The sequence below is a fragment of the Heterodontus francisci genome, chromosome 27 (assembly GCF_036365525.1).
Source record: "Heterodontus francisci isolate sHetFra1 chromosome 27, sHetFra1.hap1, whole genome shotgun sequence".
NCBI classification, from domain to species: domain Eukaryota; kingdom Metazoa; phylum Chordata; class Chondrichthyes; order Heterodontiformes; family Heterodontidae; genus Heterodontus; species Heterodontus francisci.
Window position 1 is genome coordinate 4,021,371 of NC_090397.1, and position 18,667 is coordinate 4,040,037.

At 45.5% G+C, this 18,667-nt stretch overlaps 1 protein-coding gene across 1 annotated transcript in view; it reads right to left on the minus strand.

Moving 5' to 3' along the window:
- The window catches only part of aldh1l2 (aldehyde dehydrogenase 1 family, member L2), a 146,803-nt gene that overhangs the window by 44,843 nt on the left and 83,293 nt on the right, over window positions 1–18,667 (minus strand). Inside the window, exons 16-17 of the mRNA XM_068058744.1 lie at window positions 17,914–18,001; window positions 15,011–15,104 (exon numbers count right to left, since the gene is read on the minus strand). Coding sequence (XP_067914845.1) covers window positions 15,011–15,104; window positions 17,914–18,001 — 182 coding nt within the window. The remainder of the gene's footprint in view (window positions 1–15,010; window positions 15,105–17,913; window positions 18,002–18,667) is intronic.

The following is an 18,667-nucleotide window of genomic DNA, read 5'->3' on the forward strand; positions in this document are numbered from 1 at the left end:
ACAGCAAAGGAAAGTGTGATGTCACATTCAGCTGATGCTTAATGTGTCTGTGTCTCTACTGCAGGTGCCCGCACTTGAGTGACTGAATGCAGTAAGGCCCAAGATTCTGCCTCTGGGAAGGAAGAAGCCAATGCCCCAGAGGGCGCACCTCCACTGCCTCTTCCACCTCCACCAGTGTAGATACATCCATACGGTACACAGGAGGTTAAGATTAGAATCTGGGTCACAAACTGGTGTGAACGACACAGACACATCCCAGCAGCTGAGGGAGCATGTGCCAGCCGGTTCCACTGACAATTGGAGGGCTGCTGGGGACCAGGTCCCTGCTCAGCCCCACGCTCATGATGATCCTCTGTTTGTTGCAACAAGAAGTCGGCTGAATGTGCTGCAAAGCCATGTGGAAAATATGTTGGAGATGCCTGAGGTCATGCGTGGCTTTGCATGTGCCATTGAGTCCTCCGAGTGATGCTTACTCCCAGTGCCTCGTGCTAGTGAGTATAGGAATAGGAGGATAGAGCAGATGAAAGCTGAGGTGGTGGTGCAGGAGGGAAGGCTTTAGTTTCCTGGATCACTGGGTCTGTTTCTGGTGAAGGTTGGACCTGCACATGTTGGACGGGTTGCACCTGAACCGGAACGGGACCAACATCCTTGCTGGGAGGTTTGCTAGTGCTGTTGGGAGGGGTTTAAACCAATTTGGCAGGGGGATGGGATACAGAGTGGAGGTACAGTGGGGGGTGATGCAGTCAAATATAGAAGAGAAAATGAGTCAGTCTGGAAGGCAGAGCAAATACAGACCTGTTAAGGCACAAGTGAAAAATGTAAGTCTGGATTGCATCTATTTTAATGCAAGGAGTCTTACTAGTAAGACAGATGCATTGAGGGCGATGATTAGCACATGGCATTATGCTATTATTGCTATCACAGAGACATGGTTGAGGGAGGGGCAGGACTGGCAATTCAATCTTCCAGGGTACAGAATCTTCAGGCATGACAGGGGAGGGGGTAAAAAAGGAGGTGGCATTGCACTGTTAATCAAGGAGTCAATTACTGCAGTAAGGAGGTATGATATCTTAGAAGGTTCTTCAAATGAGGCCGTATGGGTAGAACTTAAAAACAAAAAGGGGGCAATCACTTGGCTGGGAGTGTACTACAGGTCCCGAAACAGTCAGGGAGAGATAGAGGAGCAGATACGTCAGCAAATCTCAGAGAGGTGTAAAAATAACAGGGTAATAATAGTAGGGCATTTCAACTTCCCCAATATCAATTGGGATAGTCTTAGTGCAAAAGGCTTAAAGGGGGAGGAATTCTTAAAATGCAGACAGGAGAGGTTTTCGAGCCAGTACGTAGATAGTCCAACAGAGAAGGGGCAGAGACTGGACCTAATCCGAGGGAATGAAGCCGGACAAGTGGTCGAAGTGTCAGTGGGGGAACATTTCGAGGATAGTGACTATAACGCTGTAAGATTTAAAGTAGTTATGGAAAAGGACAAAGATGGACCGAAAATAAAAGTACTGAATTGGGGGAAGGCCGATTTTAAGATGATAAAACAGGATCTGGCCAAAGTGAACTGGGAGCAGCTACTTGTAGGAAAGTCGACATCAGATCAGTGGGAGTCATTCAAAGAGAACCAACAAGTCTAGGGAACCCTAGATGTCAAGAGATATAGAGGATTAGATCAGGAAAAAAAAAGGAGGCTTATGGCAAATGCAGAGGGCTGAATACAGTGGAGGCACAAGAGGAGTATAGAAAGTGTAGGGGGGGTACTTTTTTAAGTAATCAGGAAGCGAAGAGGGGACATGACAAAACACTGGTGGGCAAGATAAAGGAAAATCCTAAGGCGTTTTATAAGTATATTAACGGCAAGAGGATAACCAGGGAAATAGTAGGGCCCATTAGGTACCAAAGTGGCAATGTGTATGTGGAGCCGGAGGACACAGGTGAGGTTTTAAATGATTACTTTTCATCTGCGTTCACTATGGAGAAGGACGATGTAGGTGTAGAGATCAGGGAGGGGGATTGTGATATACTTGAACATATTAGCATTGAAAGGGAGGAAGTATTAGCTGTTTTAGTGGGCTTAAAAGTGGATAAATCCCCAGGCCCAGATGAAATGTATCCCAGGCTGTTATGTGTGGCAAGGGAGGAGATCGCAGGGCCTCCAACACAAATTTTCAAATCCTCTCTGGCCACAAGGAGAGGTACCAGAGGATTGGAGGACAGCGAATGTGGTACCATTATTTAAGAAGGGTAGCAGGGATAAACCAGGTAATTACAGGCCGGTGAATCTAACATCAGTGGTAGGGAAAATATTGGAAAAAATTCTGAGGGACAGGATTAATCTCCACTTGGAGAGGCAGGGATTAATCAGGGATAGTCAGCATGGCTTTGTCAGGGGGAGATCGTGTCTGAGTAACTTGATTGAATTTTTTGATGCAGTGACGAAATGTATAGATGAGGGTAAAGCAGTTGATGTAGTCTACATGGACTTCAGTAAGGCTTTTGATAAGGTCCCGCATGGGAGATTGGTTAAGAAGGTAGGAGTCCATGGGATCCAGGGCAATTTCGCAAATTGGATCCAAAATTGGCTTAGTGGCAGGAGGCAGAGGGTAATGGTCAAGGGTTGTTTTTGCGAGTGGAAGCCTGTGACCAGTGTTGCACCACAGGGATTGGTGCTGGGACCCTTGCTGTTTGTAGTGTACATTAATGATTTATACGTGTATATAGGAGGTATGATAAGTAAGTTCGCAGATGACACGAAAATTGGTGGTGTCGTAAATAGTGAGGAGGAAAGCCTTAGATTAGATGGGCTGTTATGATGGGCGGAGCTGTGGCAAATGGAATTTAATCCTGAGAAGTGTGAGGTGATGCATTTTGGGAGGACTAACAAGGCAATGGAATATACAATGGATGGTAGGACCCTCAGAGGTACAGAGGGTCAGAGGGATCTTGGTGTACTTGTCCATAGATCACTGAAGGCACAGGTAGATAAGGTGGTTAGGAAATCATATGGGATACTTGCCTTTATTAGCCAAGGCATAGAATATGAGCAGGGAGGTTATATTGGAGCTGTATAAAACGCTAGTTAGGCCCCAGCTGGAGTACTGTGCACATTTCTGGTCACCACACCATAGGAAGGATGTGATTGCACTGGAGAGGGTGCAGAGGAGATTTCACCAGGATGTTGCCTGGGCTGGAGCATTTCAGCTATGAAGAGAGATTGAAAAGGCTAGGGTTGTTTTCCTTAGAGCAGAGAAGGCTGAGGGGAGATATGATTGAGGTATACAAAATTATGAGGGGCATAGATAGGTTAGATAGAAAGAAACTTTTTCCCTTAGCGGAGGGTTCAATAACCAGGGGGCATAGATTTAAGGTAAGGTGCAGGAGGTTTAGAAGGGATTTGAGGAAAAAGTTTTTCACCCAGAGGGTGGTTGGAATCTGGAACGCACTGCCTGAAGAGGTGGTAGAGGCAGGAACCCTCACAACATTTAAGAAGTATTTAGATGAGCACTTGAAATGCCATAGCATACAAGGCTAAGGGTCAAGTGCTAGAAAATGGGACTAGAATATTTAGATGCTTGATGGCCGGCACAGACACGATGGGCCGACGGGCCTGTTTCTGTGCTGTAAAGCTCTATGACTCTATGTCATGTCCCAGGCATTTGAGTGTATGGCTTCCTCAGTTGAGAGTCTGGCGAGTCTGATTGAGCACTCGAGTGCCCACTCCACCGCTGTTGATGTGGGCTTCATGCAGCAGAGTCTAAGCAGGAGGGGGACGAGGAACCTGGACCGCCCTCCAGGTGCTCCTTCCCCTCATGAAGACAGGCAGGTGACATCGTGCACCCAGATGGAGGATGAGCATGTGCCAGCTACCCAGGATCCATCCCCTCAGGACTCCCCCAGTGTAAGCAGTGTCTCATCCTTCTCCACTGCCCACCACCCCCACCCAGCCAACACTGACCCCCTTACCACCAGCAGGCAAGCACACAAGGCATTCTCAAGCACCAGTGTTGCAGACCCCCAGTAGGATGGAGCCACCAAGGCCCCGTTCCTTCAGAGGACACCCACCACGGTCATTCACAGCAATGGGGCACTGAGCAGACTGCCTCCACCTCCGCTGCTAAAGCTGGAGTTGAACTGAGATATAGTGGTAGGAAACAGAATAAAACATTTTTGATCACGAAGTTGGCACGGGTGTTGTAAATATTGTACACATATTAAGGACATTTCAATACATATTTGTTTGCTTTAATATTTGATGCACTCTCATAAATCACTTGCTTTGTTTCAGTTGTAAAGGAAAATGATTATTGGAGGCTTATGGCAGGAACACATTGATGCTTGCAAAGCATTTCTGAAAGTGTCCAATGTCCTTTGATTTGAGCCTTCATTTTTCAATGAGGGTTCATTTGATTTTGCACTTTTTTCCTTGCCAACATGCCTTACAATTGTAGTTCTGTGGTCACCCCCTTACCTTGCTTGCATAGGTGATATTTGCAGTTCCTTTGTAACCCAGAAAAGAATTGACGTGCTGGTCACATCAAAGTTTTGCAACGTTGTAGCTTCCTATGTGTCTTGGTTAATGCCTTGATGCAGGACAATATTTCCATGGAGGCGCAGGTCACTTTCAATGAAGTTGACAGCAGACAGGCCGTTGGGCATCTCTGCTGCAGGTTCGCGTGCTGTTGGTCAGAAGATTACCTTACCTTATCTGAGGAGGGATGTTCTTGCCTTGGAGGGAGTGCAAAAAAGATTTACTAGGCTGATTCCTGGGATGGCAGGACTGATGTATGTGTCGACTAGGCCTCTTTTCACTAGAGTTTAGAAGAATGAGAGGGGATCTCATAGAAACCTATAAAATTCTAACAGGACTAGACAGGCTCAATGCAGGGAGGATGTTCCTGATGGCTGGGGAGTCCAGAACCAGGGGTCACAGTCTCAGGATAACAGGATATGCCATTTATAACTGAGATGAGGAGAAATTGCTTCACTCAGAGGGTGGTGAACCTGAAGGAGATAGATATATTTCTTAATGCCAAAGGGATCAAAGGATATAGGGAGAAAGCAGGAACAGGGTACTGAATTAGACCATCAGCCAAGATATTTTTTGAATGGCGGAACAGGCCTGAAGGGCCGAATGGCCTACTCCTCCTATTTTCTATGTTTCTAAGAGCTCTTCTTTTCAATTACAGCTGTATGTGAACATATTTGGAGAATTTATTTTCTCCTCCGAATGTTCCTTTATGAACTGCCTCAATATTGTCTGAAATGTGCAAACATGAGGTTCTCCCTAATGTCCCTTGCATGTCTCACCATGGCCCTTAACAGCATCATTTGCATTGTTGTCATCCTCCTCACCCTCTTCATAGTCATCCTCTTCTGAGGAGGACTGGTGTTCCTCCTGTTCTTCCACATGCAAAATATGACCACGTCCAATTGTCAGGTTGTGCAATACACAGCAGACAATTATTTGTGAGACCCTCTGTGACGAGTACTGAAGAGCCCCTCCAGACCGGTCAAGACAGAGGAAGTGCATTTTCAACATGTCAATGTGTTTGATAATGGCTCTGGTGGATGCGTGAGCAGCATTGTATCTCTCTTCATCTGCACTTTGGGGATGCCGCACTGGTGTTATCAACCATGTAGAAAGGGGGTAATAAAGTTCCGAAGAAGGGTCACTGACCCGAAACGTTAACTCTGCTTCTCTTTCCAGACGCTGCCAGACCTGCTGAGCGGTTCCAGCATTTCTTGTTTTTATTTCAGATTTCCAGCAGTATTTTGCTTTTATTATAGAAACCCTTGTCACCCAGGATCCAGCCATCCACACTGGCTGGTTCATCAAAATGTCCTGGCAGCTGTGATTTCCTCAAAATGAGAGAGTCGTGACAACTCCCTTGGAAACAAGCGCAAACCTGCATGATTCTTTTCCTGTGGTCACAAACCATTTGTGCACCTTTACGATTCACAAATGCAGCAGGCTGGTCCCAGGGAGCTCTAATGGCCACATGAATACAGTCAATCACCCCTTTCACTCTAGGGAACCCAACGATGGCGCCAAGCTAAGGCAAGTTTCTCCCACCTTCTAACCTCCTGCCACCTTCCAACCTGCACCCTTGACCTACCCAATCTAACCTTACACTTTCCCTCTGTTACCATTGAACCCCCCCCATTACCTTGGACCGAGTCATAATCAATTTATTCATGCCATCCCTTCTCTCTTGTTCCTACTCCCATTACCATCCGAATGCCGATTCTCGCCCTTGATCCTCCTCAAATCCACCTCGATGTTACTGTTTAGTCCTGTTCTCCTCCCTCTGTTGTAGTTGAATACCCAACCCTAAGTCTCAACCTGCCCCCTTATGAAATCCAATTGCCCCCTGTGACAGTGACCGTTCCCTCTGCCAGCCAGTACCCTGAATTCTCCCCACAGGACCCCGACGTACACAACACTCATCCCCCCCTTTAGGCCCCTCATGACAGTAATGCTCATATCAACCCACCACCCCCGCAGCCAGCTTCAGCAGCAATAACAACCGCTACACGCCTGGATCCTCCCCTCCTCCTCCATGTACCCGGTAACCCCACCCTTTCCTCCCTGAGAACCTTCCCCTGCTTCTCCATGCACCTGATCACTCCATGCTTTGTCCTTTCCTCCTCCCTCTCCTGCTCCTCCATGCACACCCCGCCCCTCCCACTGCCTTCCTCTGAGAAGAATCTCCCTTGCTGGTGCTGAGCCTGGAGCCAAACACCCATTCCAATGTTGGCCTTCCTTGTGCCCATGAGTTCAAGACATGAAACCACTGACACAACTGCACAATGCCGACTGGCATACACCAATGAACGGGAACCGGGTGGCACGGCAATACCACTCGCTGCTCACTTAATCTAGCAGGTAGGACTTAATTTGAATAAGTGGAAGGTAATGAATGTCCATGGTATGGAAACACATGTAAAGCTGCAATCTGCCACCGTGCGGGTTGTGGGGGGGAGACCCCAGACCGCCGCAAACACGCCGCTGGTTTAACTGCGATTTTTTTTAAAATCCCGCAGTCAGACATCTGGAAAAAAAATTATGCCTAATTAAATCATCCCGCAGGCCACCAAAGCCGTTCTTGCAGAGCCCATATATAGGTGTGTTTGTGTGGGTGTAGGTGGGTGTGCGTATTTGTGGATGAACGTGGGCAGGGTGTTGGCCTGGGGATGTTAAGGGGAAAAAAACTAACTTCACAACATGAGTAGGAAAACTAGTAAGGCAGACCAACCCAGTGGAAAAGTGATCCTTGGATCTGAAGATGAGGGCACAGAGGCATTAGGAGGTTTTATCCGACAGAGGGACTAGAGGGCACCAATTTATTTTTCCTGTGAACCTACCCTCCCTGAAATGGAAAGTTACAGATTATATTGGGTAAATAATTAAAATATCACACCTTTATATTTTAGGACGCAGCAGACAAGGTTAATTAGGCGAAAGACTGAGATTGTAGCATAGAAACATAGAAAATTAGGAGCAGGAGTAGGCCATTCGGCCCTTCGAGCCTGTTCCGCCATTCATTATGATCATGGCTGATCAACTCGGTAACCTGTTCCTGCTTTCACCCCATACCCTTTGATCACTTTAGACCCAAGAGCTATATATAACTCCTTCTTGAAAACATACAATGTTTTGGCCTCAACTGCTTTCTGTGGTAGCTAATTCCACAGGCTCACCACTCTCTGGGTGAAGAGGTTTCTCCTCATCTCAGTCCTGAAAGGTTTATGACCCCTGGTTCTGGACGCCCCAACCATCAGGAACATCCTTCCTGCATCTACCCCTGTCAAGTAGCTTTTGTTCCAAACGTAATTTTATTTATTCACATGTGATGTCATTCCCTAACCGAGAAACAGCAAGGTCTGTTTTATATAATTTTTAATTTCAATTTTCTATTTTCTGTTCTGTAAAATTTACATAAAACTAAATAAGGATATCTTTCATCGTCTCAGAATAAGAGGTCAGCCATTTAGGACTGAGATGAGAAATGTCTTCACTTGGGTTGTGAATTCACTACATATGGCGCAAGGACCGCACAGTGGCGCAGTGGTTACCACCGCAGCCTCACAGCTCCAGCGACCCGGGTTCAATTCTGGGTCCTGCCTGTGTGGAGTTTGCAAGTTCTCCCTGTGTCTGTGTGGGTTTTCTCCAGGTGCTCCGGTTTCCTCCCACAAGCCAAAAGACTTGCAGGTTGGTAGGTAAATTGGCCGTTATAAATTGCCCCTAGTATAGGTAGGTGGTAGGGAAATATAGGGACAGGTAGGGATGTGGTAGGAATATGGGATTAGTGTAGGATTAGTATAAATGGGTGGTTGATGGTCAGCACAGACTCGGTGGGCCGAAGGGCCTGTTTCAGTGCTGTATCTCTAAAACTAAAGAGCTGTGGATGCTCAGTCATTGAGTATATTGAAGACAGAGATCAATATATTTTTGAATACTAAGAGAATCAAGGGATGTGAGGTTGTGCGGGACGGTGTAGTTAAGGGGTAGTCAGAGGATGTAATATACTTGGATTTTCAGAAGGCTTTTGATAAAGTCCCCCACAGGAGGTTGATTAGCAAAATAAAGCACATGGTATAAGAGGTAATATACTGGCATGGATCAGTATTTGGGCTCCAACTGTGCACAATATATATCAATGATTTGGATGTGGGGACCAAATGTAATATTTCCAAATTTGCGGATGACACAAAACTAGGTGGGAATGTATGTTGTGAGGAAGATGTAAAGCGGCTTCAAGGGGCTTTGGACAGACTTAGTGAGCAAGAACATGGTAGATAATGTGCAGAAATGTGAGGTGATCCATTTTGGTAGGAGGAACAGATGTGCAAAGTATTTCTTAAATGGTAAGAGATTAAAAAGTGCAGATGTACAAAGGGAACTCGATGTCCTTGTCAAGAAGTCACTGGAAGCTAACATGCAGGTGCAGCAAGCAATTAGGAAGGCAAATGGTATGTTAGCCTTTATCGCAAGAGGATTTGAGTACAGGAGTAGTGGAGTCTGGCTTCAATTGTATAGAACCTTGGTTAGACTACACCTGGAGTAATGTGTGCAGTTTTGGTCCCCTTATCTTAGGAAGGATATTATTGCCATAAATGAGTGCAACAAAGATTCACCAGACTTGTTCCAGGGATGGTGGGACTGTCCAATGAAGAGAGATTGGGGAAACTGGGCCTGTATTCTCTAGAGTTTTGAAGAATGAGAGGTGATCTCATTGAAACCTACAAAATATTTAAAGGGATAGACAGGGCAGATGCAGCTAAGATGTTTCCCCTGGTTGGGGATTCTAGAATCAGGGGACAGCATTTCAAATAAGGGGGAAGCCACTTAGGACTGAGATGAGGAGAAATTTCTTTACTCAGAGGGTTGTGAATTTGGGGAATTCTCTATCCCAGAGGGCTGTGGAAGCTCAGTCATTGAGTATGTTTAAAGCAGAAATAGACAGATTTCTAAATACCAATGACAAAAAGGAATATGGCGATAGTGTGGGAAAAAGGTATTGATGTGGATGATCAGCTATGATCGTATTAAATGGCGGAGCAGGATCGATGGGCTGAATGGCCTACTCCTGCTCCTAAGCTCCTATGTTTCCTATGACCTTACTGAATGGCTGAGCAGGCTCAAGGGGTCATAGAAACATAGAAAATAGGAGCAGGGGTAGGCCATTCAGCTCTTCGAGCCTGCTCCGCCATTCATTATGATCATGGCTGATCATCCAACTCAGTAACCTGTTCCCACTTTTGCCCCATACCTTTTGATCCCTTTAGACCCAAGAGCTAGATCTAACTCCTTCTTGAAAACATACAATGTTTCCCTCATTGCCTCAAGGCCTCAACTGCTTTCTGTGGTAGTGAATTCCACAGGCTCACCACTCTCTGGGTGAAGGAATTTCACCTCATCTCAGTCCTGAAAGGTTTACCCCGTATCTTTAGACTATGACCCCTGGTTCTGGACTCCCCCACCATCGGGAACATCCTTCCTGCATCTACCCTGTCAAGTCCTGTTAGAATTTTATAGGTTTCTATGAGATTACCCCCTCACTCTTCTGAACTCCAGCGAATATAATCCTAACAGACGCCATCTCTCCTCATACGTCAGTCCTGCCATCCCAGCAATCAGTCTGGTAAACCTTTTCTGCACTCCCTCTATACCAAGAACATCCTTCCTCAGATAAGGAGACCAAAACTGCACACAGTATTCCAGGTGTGGCCTCACCAAAGCCCTGTATAATTGCAGCAAGACATCCTTGCTCCTGTACTCGAATCCTCTCACTATGAAGGCCAACATACCATTTGCCTTTTTTACCACCTGTTGGACCTCCATGCTTACCTTCAGCGACTGGTGTACGAGAACACCTAGGTCTCGCTGCATATTCCCCTCTCTCAGTTAATAACCCATCAGATAATAATCTGCCTTCCTGTTTTTGCTGCCAAAGTGGATAACCTCACAGTTATCCACATTATACTGCATCTGCCATGCATTTGCCCACTCACTCAACTTGTCCAAATCACCCTGAAGCCTCTCTGCATCCTCCTCACAACTCACCCTCCCAACCAATTTTGTGTCATCTGCAAATTTGGAGATATTACATTTAGTTCCCTCATCTAAATCATTAATATTATATTGTGAATAGCTGGGGTCCTAGCACCAATCCCTGCAGTACGCCACTAGTCACTGCCTGCCATTTGGAAAAAGATCCATTTATCCCTACTCTGTTTCCTGTCTGCCAACCAATTTTCGATCCATTGCAATACACTACCCCCAATCCCATGCGCATTAATTTTACATGCTAATCTCTTATGTAGGACTTTGTCGAAAGTCTTTTTTATTATTATTTTATTTTGAAAAAGGTCCTCTGAAAGTCCAAATAAACCACATCCACTGGCCCCCCTCATCAACTCTACTAGCTACATCCTTGAAGAATTCTAGTAGATTTGTCAAGCATGATTTCCCTTTCGTAAATCCATGCTGACTCTGCCCAATTCTACCACTGTTCTCTAAGTGCTCTGCTATAAAATCTTTGATAATGGACTCTAGAATTTTCCCCACTACCGACGTCAGGCTGACTGGTCTATAATTCCCTGCCTTTTCTCTACCTCCCTTTTTAAATAGTAGGGTTACATTAGCTACCCTCCGATCTGTAGGAACTGTTCCAGAGTCTATAGAATCTTGGAAGATGACCACCAATGCATCCACTATTTCTAGGGCCACTTCCTTAAGTACTCTGGGATGTATACTATCAGGCCCTGGGGATTTATCGGCCTTCAATCCCATCAATTTCCCCAACACCATTCCTCTATTAATACTGATTTCCTTCCGTTCCTCTCTCTCACTAAGCCCTGTGTTCCCCAAAATTTCTGGTATGATATTTGTGTCCTCTTTGTGAAGACAGAACCAAAGTATACATTTAGTTGGTCAGCCATTTCTTTGTTCCCCATAATAAATTCCCCTGTTTCTGACTGTAAGGGACCTACATTTGTCTTCACTAATCTTTTTCTCTTCACATACCTATATAAACTTTTACTGTTAGTTTTATGTTCCCCGCAAGCTTGCTCTCGTACTCTATTTTCTCCTTCTTAATCAATACCTTGGTCCTCCTTTGCTGAATTCTGAACTGCTCCCAATCCTCAGGTCTGTTGTTTTTTTCTGGCAAATTTATATGCCTCTTCCTTGGATCTAATGCTATCTCTAATTTCCCTTGTAAGCCATGGTTTGGCTACCTTTCCCATTTTAATTTTGCGCCAGACAGGGATAAACAATTGTTGCAGTTCATCCTTGCGCTCTTTAAATGTTTGCCATTGTCTATCCACCGTTATCCCTTTAAGTAATGTTTCCCAATCCATCATAGCCAACTCACACCTCATACCTTCGTAGTTTCCTTTACTAAGATTCAGGACCCTAGTCTCAGAATCAACTACGTCACTCTCCATCTTGATGAAGAGTTCTATCATATTATGGTTGCTCATCCCCAAGGGGTCTCGCATCACTAGATTGTCAATTATTCCTCTCTCATTACACAATATCCAGTCTAGGATGGCCTGTTCTCTAGTTGGTTCCTCAACGTATTGGTCCAGAAAACCGTCCCATATACACTCCAAGAATTCCTCCTCTACGATATTGTGACGAATTTGATTTGCCCAATCTATATGCAGATTAACGCCACCCGTAATTACAGATGTTCCTTTATCACATTCGTCTCTAATTTCCTGTTTAATGCCATTCCCAACATCACCACTCTGACATCAGTCCCGGTCCTGCCCAGGTGTAACCCGTCCAGTTTGTACTGGTCCCACCTCTCCCAGAACTGGTCCCAATGTCCCAGGAATCTAAAACCCTACCCCCTCACACCATCTCATTGTATTCATCCGATATATCCTGTTATTTCTACTGACTAGCATGTGGCACTGGTAGTAATCCTGAGATCACTACTTTTGAGGTCCTACTTTTCAACTTACTTCCTAGCTCCCTATATTCTGCTTTTAGGACCTCATCCTTTTTTTTACCTGTCGTTTGTACCAATGTGTACCAAGACCACTGGCTGTTCACCCTCCCCCTTCAGAATGTCTTGTATCCGCTCTGAGACATCCTTGACCCTAGCCCCAGGGAGGCAACATACAATCCTTGAGTCTCTTTTGCGGCCACAGAAACGCCTACCTAGTTTTCTTACAATTGAATGTTTAATGCCATTCCCAACATCACCACTACAGTTTGGGGGTCGATATACAACCCCCACTAACATTTTTTGCCCTTCAGTGTTTCTCAGCTCTACCCATACAGATTCCACATTGTCAGAGCTAATATCTTTCCCTCACTATTGCGTTAATTTCCTCTTTAACCAGCAATGCATCTCCACCGCCTTTTGCTTTTTTGTCTGTCCTTGCTAAATACTGAATACCCCTGGATGTTCATTTCCCATCCCTGGTCACCTTGCAGCCATGTTTCCGTAATCCCGACTATATCATACCCGTTTGCATCTATTTGCGCGATTAATTCATCCACTTTATAGTGAATGCTCCATGCGTTAAGGCACAAAGCCTTAAGGCTTGTCTTTTTAACATTACTTGTCCCCTTCCCACTATTTTTCACTGTGGCCCTGTTTGATTCTGGCCCTTGATTTCTTTGCCTATCACTTTTCTTATTCCCCTTATTGTATTTTGTTCTTGTCTTTGATTCCCCCTTCCTCTGACTCCTTGCAAAGGTTCCCATCCCCCTGCCATTTTAGTTTAAACCCTCCCCAACCACTCTAGCAAATACGACCCCTAGGACATCAGTCCCGGTCCTGCCCAGGAGTAACCCGTCCAGTTTGTACTGGTCCCACCTCTCCCAGAACTGGTCCCAATGTCCCAAGAATCTAAAACCCTTCTCCCTCACACCATCTCTTCAGCCACGTATTCATCCGATATATCCTGCTATTTCTACTCTGACTAGCACGTGGCACTGGTAGTAATCCTGAGATCGCTACCTTTGAGGTCCTACTTTTCAACTTACTTCCTCACTCCCTATATTCTGCTTTTAGGACCTCATCTTTTTTTTAACCTATGTCGTTTGTACCAATGTGTACCACGACCACTGACTGTTCATCCTCCCCCTTCAGAATGTCCTGTAATCGCTCTGAGACATCCTTGACCCTAGCCCCAGGGAGCTAACATACCATCCTTTTGCGGCCACAGAAACGCCTATCCAGTCCTCTTACAATTTAATTCCCTATAACTATTGTATTCCCACACTTTTTACTCCTCCCCTGTGCAGCAGAGCCAACCGTGGTGCAACTAATTGGATTGTTGCTGCTTTCCCCTGAGAGGCCATTCCCCCCAACAGTATCCAAAGCAGTATATCTGTTTTGCAGGGGAACAGCCACAGGAGATTCCTGAACTGCCTGCCTAGCCCTCTTGCTCTGCCTGGTGGTCACCCATTCCCTTGCTGCCTGGGTAGTCTGAGCCTGTGGTGTGATCACCTCTTTGTACATGCTATCCACGATACTGTCTGCCTCGTGTCATCTGGCCTACTCTGCTGCTATTTCTTGTGTTGTTAAAATGCTGGAAGTATACAGCAGGGATGTCAGATCAGAAAAAAGACAAGTGAAGGCTTTGAGGACTGATCCTTTATCTATTCTGGTTAGTGACCCTTCTTCGGAACTCCGAAGAAGGGTCACTGACCCGAAACGTTAACTCTGCTCTTTCCACAGATGCTGCCAGACTTCCTGAGTGGTTCCAGCATTTCTTGTTTTTATTTCAGATTTCCAGCATCCACAGTATTTTGCATTTATCCTTTATCTATTAGTCTGTACTTCCAATATATTCTGTTTTTATTTCAGATTTCAAGCACTTGGATTTTTCTTTTAATTGCATCTCTACGAATCAACAGCGCACACCCATGATAACTGTGTTAACTAATAGTGCACATCTGTGTGAACCAGTAGTGCACTGGTATTTGCTGCAAATGTAGGAGACCTGTTCTAGCTACAGCTACTTAGATGAGTAATGATCTGAATCAACGCCATAGGCAACACACAATTGTTCCAAACTTCACAAATGGTATAATGTTGCAGAACCTCCAAGCAGTGTACCCTCTAATTTTGTTCTGGAGGGCATGGCCGATTTGTTTAAGTGCACAGCCCCTTTCAATTTTTTTCCACATCCACGCACAGAAGCTGCCATGTGCGTGCCCTGCACGGGGACTTTCAGGTTACGCAGCTGAGAGGGAAGATTGCCTTCTATGTCTAAATGCAAAATAAATTTTTAAGTGCAAAATCTCTAATACAGAAGTATTCTAAACGTTAAATCCATTGTTGTTGGGCTGGAAATGCGTCAGGAAAGAAGCTTAGATACCTGGCATAGATTGTCAAACAATCTGTAAAAACGTAGTCACTCTGCATCCCACTAACCCCAAACAATTCACTATCTGTTCCATTGGGTTATGCAGGAAACATGGGGAGTTTGATATGGTTCCTCTAGAACATTCCGAAGGACCAATTGTTAAACATACCTTTTCATAATCTGTTTTCCAATTGGAGTAGATCCTGTGAACCCCAGTTTGCGAACATCTGGGTGTTCAGACAGCCGCTGCCCTACAACGCCACCTGGAGTCAAACGTGAAATTTTAGAAAACACTTGTGGTGCTCAGACACTATGTAGTTTTACAACTGTTAAATATTCTCATTAGTACCAAAGTTGGGTAGTTGCATTTTGATTCAAAACAGTTTGAACTGCAGGATGGCGGGTACAGTACAATCTAGTGGCGAAAATACTGGACTAGTAGTCGAGGGGCCTGGACTTCCATTACCATCCCTGGGTATGGCCTGTCCCAGTGGTAGGACAGACCCACCAGAAGTATAAAGGTATGATGGAGTGGCCCTGGGAGTTCTCAACATTGACTCCAGACCCCATGAAGTTTTATGGCATCAGGTCAAACATGGGCACGGAAACCTCTTGATTACCACCTACTTCCCTCCCTCAGCTGATGAATCAGTACTTCTCCACGTTGAACACCACTTGGAAGAAACAGAGGGTAGCAAGGGCACAAAATGTACTCTGGTTGGGGGACTTCAATGTCCATCTCCAAGAATGGCTCGGTAGTACCACTACTGACCAAGCTGACTGAGTCCTAAAGGACATAGCTACTAGACTGGGTCTGTGGCAGGTGAGGAAACCAACAAGAGGGAAAAACCTGCTTGATTTCGTTCTCACCAATCTATCCATTGCACATGCAACTTTCAATGACAGTATTGGTAGCAGCATAGTCTTGTGGAGATAAAGTCCCATCTTCACATTGAGGATACCTTACATCGTGTTAAATGGGATAGATTTCAAACAGATCTAGCAGCTCAAAAGCTGTACATCCATGAGGCACTGTGGGCCAGCAGCAGAATGGTAATGCCATTGAATGTCAAGGGGCGATGGCTATATTCTCTCTCATTTGAGATGGTCATTGCCTGGCACTTGCCACTTATCAGCCAAAACCTGGATGTTGTCCAGTCTTGCTGCATCTGGGTATGGGCTGCTTCAGTATCTGAGTCGTCATGAATGGTGCTGAACATTGTGCAATCATCAGCGAACATCCCCACTCCTGACCTTATGGAGGAAAGGTCACTGATGAAGCAGCTGAAGATGGTTGGGCCTAGAACACTACCCAGAGGAACTCCTGCAGTGATGTCCTGGGACTGAGATGATTGACCTCGACAACCACAACCATCTTCCTTTGTGCTAGGTATGACTGCAACCAGCAGAGTGTTTTCCCCCTGATTCCCATTGACTCCTGTTTTACTAGGGCTCCTTGATGCCATACTCGGTCAAATGCTGCCTTGATGTCAAGGACAGTCACTCTCACCTCCAGGTTAGGCTGACTGGCCTGTAATTACTCAGACTATCCCTTTCTCCCTTTTTAAATAACAGTATAACATTAGCTTAGATAGAAGCAAAATACTGCAGAGGCATTAGCTGTACTCTAGTCCACTGGCACTACATCTAAACACATTTCAGAAATTCCTCCCCCTCCTTACCCATTACTCTAAACATAATCCCAAATGATAATTGGGTAATTAAAGACACCCAATATCACCACATTTGTGCTACACAAGTGCCAGGCAATGACCATCTCCAGCAAGAAAGAACCTAACCACATCCCCTTGATAGTCAACAGCATTATAATCACTGAATCCCCCAACAACAAAATCCCGTTGACCAGAAATTTAACTGGGCCAGCCACAAATACTGTGACTACAAGAGCAGGTCAGAGGCCAGGAATCCTGCGGCGAGTAACTCACCTCCTGACTCCCCAAAGCCTGTCCACCATCTACAAGGCACAAGTCAGGAGTGTGATGGAATATTCTCCACTTGCCTGGATGGGTGTAGCTCCAACAACACTCAAGAAGCTCGACACCATCCAGGACAAAGCAGCCCACTTGATCGGCACCCCATCTTGGATATTCACTCCCTTCACCACCAAATGCACTGCAGCAACTCACCAAGACTCCTTCAACAGTACCTTCCAAACCCACGACCTCTACAAACTGGAAGAACAAGGGCAGCAGGCGCATGGCAACACCACTACGTGCAAGTTCCCCTCCACACACCATCCTAAAATGGAAATATATCACCACTCCTTCATTGTTGCTGAGTCAAAATCCTGCAGCTCCCTCCTTCACAGTACTGAGAGTGTAACTTCACCATACAGACTGCGGCGGTTCAAGAATGCAGCTCACCACCACATTCTCAAGGGAAATTAGCCATGGCCATGAATGAATTTTTAAAAAAAGGATAAATCTGGTGCTAAGAAGCTGCATAGATGGTTAGTTCAGGAATAAACTGGCTGCACTGATCAGGAGGCTTGATGGTGGCATATGCAAGAGTGGGAGGCAATGAACTGGGGGATCAAAGGCTTCAGCTTGCTCTCCATTGAGATCCCTCAGCAATATGAGTGCAGGTCTGAGGGATAACTGGGGAGAGATTCATTATGATAATACCATAAAAGTTTGCAGCACTGGCAGAGGGCAAGAACAGCTCCCTTCCAGGGTAGAAGGAAAATCCTTCTCTCCACGTCAAGCTTCATTCCAACTTTATTTTTTGTTTAAAATGTTCCATCAATTTCCTGCTCTTTCCGCACTCTAGACAGCATCTGGTGGCCTTGTTTCCATTGACTGAGCTTCATCCAATTTTCCTTCCCTGGGGAAGGGCCTTGATTCCACTCAATTTCCAACTGAGAGTTTAGTATGGTCAGGTCAGCTGGGGTTGGGTGGGAGGTGTGGGGGAACATGAAAAGAATGAAGCAGCCTCTCACTGTGTATATTGTACGGAAATACAACGATCAGTTGGTCACCCCCAAAACTCCCCACCCCCAAATATAGATATGACAACTTATTGATTTCAGTCAAGGAGGAAATGCCAGATCACCTGATCCAGGAAGAATATTGATGACTCCTCTTGGCACACCAGCTCGTGCTGCCAGTTCAGCAAACTTCAGCGCAGTCAGCGGAGTCACCTGGATGGAATAAAAAGCAGACAGTCACCACAGGGGAATGTGGGGTTTACTGTACCCTAACTCACCAAAGGGATAACCCAAGGATTGGGTGGAATGCTGGTTTATATTCTGCCGACATCACTCTCCACTGACTTCAAAATTGGGTAAAATCGGCGATCCACCCAATCCCCAGATTCCCAAAGGGCATAACTAGTTAAAATTACCCCCAGCATTGAATTGTGCTCGTTTACTGGCCATTCCTGCTATACAAAATTTATAAACAGATGTTTAAGAATCAAGATGATCATGTTAATATTTCTAGCAATCCATTCAATCATAAAGAGACAAAGTGCACTTTGGAACTAACCCTGCTGATTGCAGCTCCAACCTGTGGGTATTAAAGGGGAATAAAACTGTAGTAAATGTTCAGCTAATCCTTCTTATCAAGGTGATACATGGTGGGAGGTTGGCGCACGTTGGGAGATGTGCACAGCGGGTGGAACAGCTTCATGTGACAGCAAGTCTGTCTGGCTCCACCTCCCTCCACCCAACGCATTATAACTGAAGGAACACAGATGTTTACTCTGCATTTTTAAAAGATGATGACGGGTTAATAACTGACCGACACTACACAGTGACACAGCGATGGGATGTAGAAGCAGAGCAATAAGGTGTGATCTGACATCA